The 6,000-nt window shown below is 32.9% G+C and overlaps 1 protein-coding gene across 1 annotated transcript in view; it reads right to left on the minus strand.

The window, feature by feature from the left end:
* The window catches only part of PRDM5 (PR/SET domain 5), a 233,986-nt gene that overhangs the window by 105,891 nt on the left and 122,095 nt on the right, over window positions 1-6,000 (minus strand). The window contains 2 exon segments of the mRNA XM_017859310.1: window positions 3,822-3,862; window positions 3,865-3,899. Of these exon segments, the coding sequence (XP_017714799.1) occupies window positions 3,822-3,862; window positions 3,865-3,899 (76 nt within the window).

The following is a 6,000-nucleotide window of genomic DNA, read 5'->3' on the forward strand; positions in this document are numbered from 1 at the left end:
TAGCCAGGTGTGGTGGCATATGTCTGTGGTCCCAGCTACACAGGAGGCTGAAGCAGGATGATTGTTTGAACCTGGGAAGTTCAGACTTCAGTGAGCTGTGTTCATACTATTGCATTTCAGCGTGAGTGACAGAGTGAGACTCTGTCTCAAAAAAAAAAGTCTCACATGATAGGAGGACCACAGTTTTTAAAATGAGGAAATCTAGTCAAAGGATCCAAAGTAGCAGACATGCAGGATGAATAACTCTAAAGATCTAATGTTACAATTGATAATAGCGTATTATATTCTGGATTTTTGCTAAGTGAGTAGATTATAGTTGCTCTTGCCACAGGAGGTAAAATGGGTAACTATGTGAGATAATGCATGCATTAATTTATTTCACTAAAATAATCATTTTAACTATATATGTATCTCATGACATTATGTTGTGTAACTTAAATATACAGAATAAAATATATTTTAAAACCACAATAAGGGGGGATACAACTTTTGTAAACGATTGGCTAATATATTAAAATTGAATATTAAATTAGCTATTTCCCTCCCAGACACTAACACAGAGAAACTGGATAGGTGGTATGAAAAGTAGAAGTCTAGTTTTTCAGAAACAATGTATTCAATTCTAAAAGAAATATATTACATATCATATCAGATTAGAAATGTTGATCATCCCAGTGAACAGCAGCATCACACTATGTTGTTGAACACTCAGAAATGGTTGTGGTGAAGTCATGTTTTTGTTTGAACCTCATTAAAGGTCCAGCTCACAATACTAAACCCCAGAGAAGTAAAGGCCCTTGTGCAAGAAGCCAAGACAGTATCCCTGCAGAATAACTAGGAACAACAGTGCAGAGTGAAAGATCTAGGCAAAAGTCCCTGAACTGGTACAGCACATGAGTAATGAGTGGAGGACTCAGCTGGCCCCTGATAAATGGTTCTCTTGATCTAAATGGCCATAGAAGGCCTCAAGGCAGGGAAACAGATGCTGGGGCAAGGCTGACAGATCCCAGGCCTGCAGCCCACGGCTTAATTCAATGCCCAAGCACGTGGCAGGTCGAAGGCTGCCAACCGGCCTCTGCTTCTGTCAGGTCTGACTCTTGGTGAGTCATTAAATTCAGTTATGTAAAGCAGGGAAAAAGTAGAGAAACAAGGCAGAAGCCAAAATATGCCATTCCACAAGAGTCTGACTTATCTCTCCTACTTAGATGCAATGGCATCTATGAGGGGATATCTGGAATCCAAAGAGTTCCTTTAGAAAGCACGTGGGATCTGTATGACTGCCTGCACAAGCGTTTGCAATGCTAGTGCCCCACAGCACACAAGAAAAATTTCCAGCCTGAGGCATGTTAAAGGCAGCATCTTCTATCGTCAAAGACTTTCACAGTGGCTTCAGTTAAACACCTATGTTTGAGGACCAATGATATGATTTATAATGTTTATTTAAAGACAGTAAAAGCAGATTTATATTCTTAAACTCTGTTTCTGTAATATATAATATATAATTTTATAATGACAAACAAGATACGCTAAAGAGATAGAGGATGGTCCACCTACCTTCTGAGTTATATATAAATGAAAAGTTTTGTTTTTCATTTTAATGTTAATTTCTATTTGATATATAAAATTATAAAATTATTCATCCATATATAAATGGAATTGTTAAATGAAACACTGTTCATTTGTTCATTTTTAAGTTGAAATATTGTTCACTTCTTAATTCTCATGGCTTCAACATGAAACATTTTTCAAGGTTGAATTGAACTGATATTCCCAAAATTATAAAGGGAACATCTACTATACATTAAAGCATTTTTGCATTGACTATCTCATTTACAGTGAAAAATTCAAGCCAAAGTTATTTTCAAAATTCCTTAAAATGCTTAATAAAAAGATCATATTTAAAGTGAAAATGACAAGTAATACTATTTAATTATGCCAGATGCTAAATAAAGTATATTTTTATGAGATTTTATAAAATTTACAGTGTACCAATTTGGAGGGTAATATTTTAAAATTTGAATTCCAAAATTATTTTCAAGAAGAATCATAATATACCTTATCATTATATGAGATAATATATAGTAATTTAAGATAATAGACCATAGTATAATTTAGCATTGTCATAAAGCATCATCTACTGGCAAGGTGAAATACTGCGACCAAACTCTATGAGACATTAGACACTCTCAACTATAAGAAAAGTTGCAACTGGAGTCAATAAAAGTTGCCTATGGATTCGGAAAGGCTGAATAGTGAAGGACTATGGCTGAAATGGAGGAAGGGCTGCACTGAGCTAGCAAATTATTAACATTCTGCAAAGACCACTCAGGAGGCATGAGTTCTAGTTTCTGTATTCCATTACCATCACATAGGCGTTTCTGATGCCTGATGATCTGTCACCATCTCCCATCACCCCCAGACCATCTAGTTACAAGAGAACAGGCTCAGGGCTCTCACTGATTCTATATTATGCTGAGTTGTATAATTATTTCATTAAACATTATAATGTAATAATAATAGAAATAAAGTACACAATAAATGTAATGTGCTTGAATCATCCTAAAACCACCTCTCCCCACCCCCTGGTCCTTGGAAAACTTGTCTTCCAGGAAAGTGGTCCCTAGTACCAAGAAGGTTGGGAACCATTGCTCTATTTGGTAAAATAGCTTAAATTTCAACCTCTAAGATTTAAATGGCTCAGAAAAAATAAATCATAGAATTATAAAAGAGGATGCTTAGAAGATATCTATACCAGCAGACTTAATTGTTTTGTCTCTTCAAAAGATGAACTGCTTCAGCCATAAGGGTTCTGCTTCAGAAGCCATAAGGGTGATGGGGAAGGAGGAAAAAAGACCTATAAAAGGGTCCTCTGGACTGGCATTCTGTGCAAAACTTCTTTTAAAAGCAGTCTCAGTGCCCATTTTAGCAGCATTGAAATTGGAATGTAACAAAGAAGATTAGCATGGCCTCTGCACAAGGAGGACACACAAATTCATAAAGCATTCCATATCTCTAAACAACCTAATAAGACTGCCACTTGAAAACTGAAAACCAAAGAAATGTAGTTTCATGGTACATAGAGAACAAACAAACAAGAGAATACTGATCAATTCAGTGTCCCGTTTTACAAATGGGAGAAGAAAGGCCTAATGTTACATGGAAGGTTGGTAACAGTAAAAGAAACCCACTACCCTGATTCCTGCTCTGGTGCTTGTCCTATTATTTCTCCTTAAGGATCAAAATCACTAAACATACAAGATACAACCTTAGACATACCAACACAATAATTTAGCTACCTCACATGTTATAAGTTAAATCCACAGCACATGGTTGGAGCTACTGGATTAAAAATCATATAAATTTTAAGTCCTGTCAAATTACTTTGTAATACATCTATATATAAACAGAGATAAAAATTCATTTTACAAACCATAACAAAAGTAAAATTTTATTTTCACGAATACCATCTCCTTCCCTTTTGTAAAAACTAAAAGAAAATATCTTATGCTCATAGCTATGCTAAAAGAAACAATATGTGAAATTAAGAAAAATCATTTACATCTTTGTTATAATAATAAAATATAGTATGCATATATTGGACCTTGTCATGGCAAGAGTAAAATTAAAACTACATTTTAATTCTATTTTATTATATATTCTATTAAACAGTTGCTAATGTTGTTAGAGTTAATAATTGCCATTGATTTTTCAGATTATCTTTTCACATCAAAATAATAACTTGTTAAGTTTTATACTTACTATAAGACATTAAAATTGTTAAAGATAGATATTAAACTGTGATGAATCTTTATCTTACTGACCTTTCTATGTTCCTGTAGGCTTGATGCTGAAGAACACTTTTATTGCACACTGAACATATAAGCTTTTCTTAGGATCTCCTAAAATAGAAATAAAATACCATCACGATTTAAATGAGACTATTAAGAGGAACAACAAATAGTGTTTTGAGGTGATATGTAAGTTCATCTTCATAATTTAGAAATCTAAACTATTCAGTGTTGTAGATATATCCATTAAACTTAAAGAGTAAGTTATATTTTAAATCTTCTTTTTAATTATTTTTTAAGTAGAGAAAAGACATACAAATTTACTTAACATGTATATAGGGGAGCCTTCAGAATAAAGACCCAAGCTCCCAAGAAAATGCAGGAGCTTATATACCTTTTCATAATTTTTATTATTATGGGTACATGATAGTCATGTGTATTTTTAGGGTACATGTGATGTTTCAATATAGGCATGCAATCTGCGATAATTACATCAGGGTAATTGGGGTATCCATCGTCTCAAGCATCTATCATTTCTTTGTGTTAGAAACATCCCTTCTGGTTTTTTTTTTTTTTTTTAATTCTTTTATTTTAAAATATACAATATATTCTGTTCTTTCATTTTTAAATATACAATGTTATGTTGACTATAGTCACCCTGTTGTGCTATCAAATAATGTATTGTATTTATTCTAACTATATTTTTACACCTATTAACTATCCCCATTTTATTCACCCCTTCCCTGCTACCCTTCCCAGCCTCTGGTAACCATCATTCTATTCTCTATCTTCATGAGTTTAATAGTTTTAATTTTAGCTTCCATATATAAGTTAGCACATGTGAAATTTGTGCAGCTGTGTCTGGCTTACTTCACTTAAGAAAATTACCTTTACCGATTCTCTCATTGATGGACACTTAGGTTGATTCCAAATCTTGGCTACTGTGAATAGTGCTGCAATAAACATGGGAGTGCAGATATCTCTTCGATATACCGATTTCCTTTCATTGGGGTATATATCTAGCAGTGGAATTGCTAGCTCTATCTTCAGTCTTTTGAGTAACCACCACACCATCGTCCACAGAGGCTGTACTAATTTGCATTCCCACCAACAGCGTACAAGCATTCCCCTTTCTCCACATCCTCTCCAGCATTCGTTATTGCCTGTCTTTTGGATAAAAGCCATTTTAACTAGGGTGAGACGATATCTCACTATAGTTTTGATTTACATTTTTTTCTGGTGATTAATGTTGTTGAACATTTTTTCATATACCTGTAGGCCATCTGTATGTCTTCTTTTGAAAAATGTCTATTCAGATCTTTTGTCCATTTTAATTAGATTTGATTTTCCTATTGAGTTGTTTGAACACCTTATATATTCTGCTTATTAATCACTTGTCAGATGGGTAGTTTGCAAATATGCTCTCCCATTCTGAGTAAAAGCTTTCTTTTTAAATTTGAGACATCTTCATAGTTTCATATACCATTTTCTACATATATAAAACTGGCCTTTCACTTTTCCATGTACTAATACTGTATATTAGTCAAAGAGAAAATTATATATCCACAAGGAATTCAAATCAAAATTAAAATTAATCAAATGTTTGTAAAAGAAAAAACTAAATTTATTAATCCATAAATTGTATTAATTCTTCTATATTTCAACATAATATTTTATTTAATCAGCTGAGTTTTTAAGATAGAATTTATAGACTATTCTTTCCAGCACTAGGGTCCTATAAAATATTTAAGTATATGCTTTTCAAATTAATGTTAAGAAATAAAGTACAATAAAACAATATATTGGCAATTCATACCATTACTCAAAGCCTAATTCTGTCTTCTTATGTAGTGATTATGTTTATAGTAGCTCATTTCATATTTCAAATTTCACAGTTGTTATAGAAATGAAGAGGCAATCAAACATTATTAAATGTGATATAATAAGAATATCAAATGTACCACAATGAATAACCATAAAATGTGTTTTCAACTTTTAATTGGTTGATTTCAAATATACAAAAAGTAAGCATATAGTATAATGAATCACCATCTATCCATCACCTGGCCCCAGCAATGACTCACCATGACCATTCCTGCCCCAACCTCAACCCCATCCACTCCCCTACTTCTCTATATTTTGAAGCAAATCTAAAACAAGTAAACTCAATATTACAAAATGATTTCTTTTTTTTTTTTTTTTTTTTTTTTTT

This window comes from Rhinopithecus bieti, unplaced genomic scaffold (genome assembly GCF_001698545.2).
Source record: "Rhinopithecus bieti isolate Rb0 unplaced genomic scaffold, ASM169854v2 scaffold_48387, whole genome shotgun sequence".
NCBI classification, from domain to species: Eukaryota; Metazoa; Chordata; class Mammalia; order Primates; family Cercopithecidae; genus Rhinopithecus; species Rhinopithecus bieti.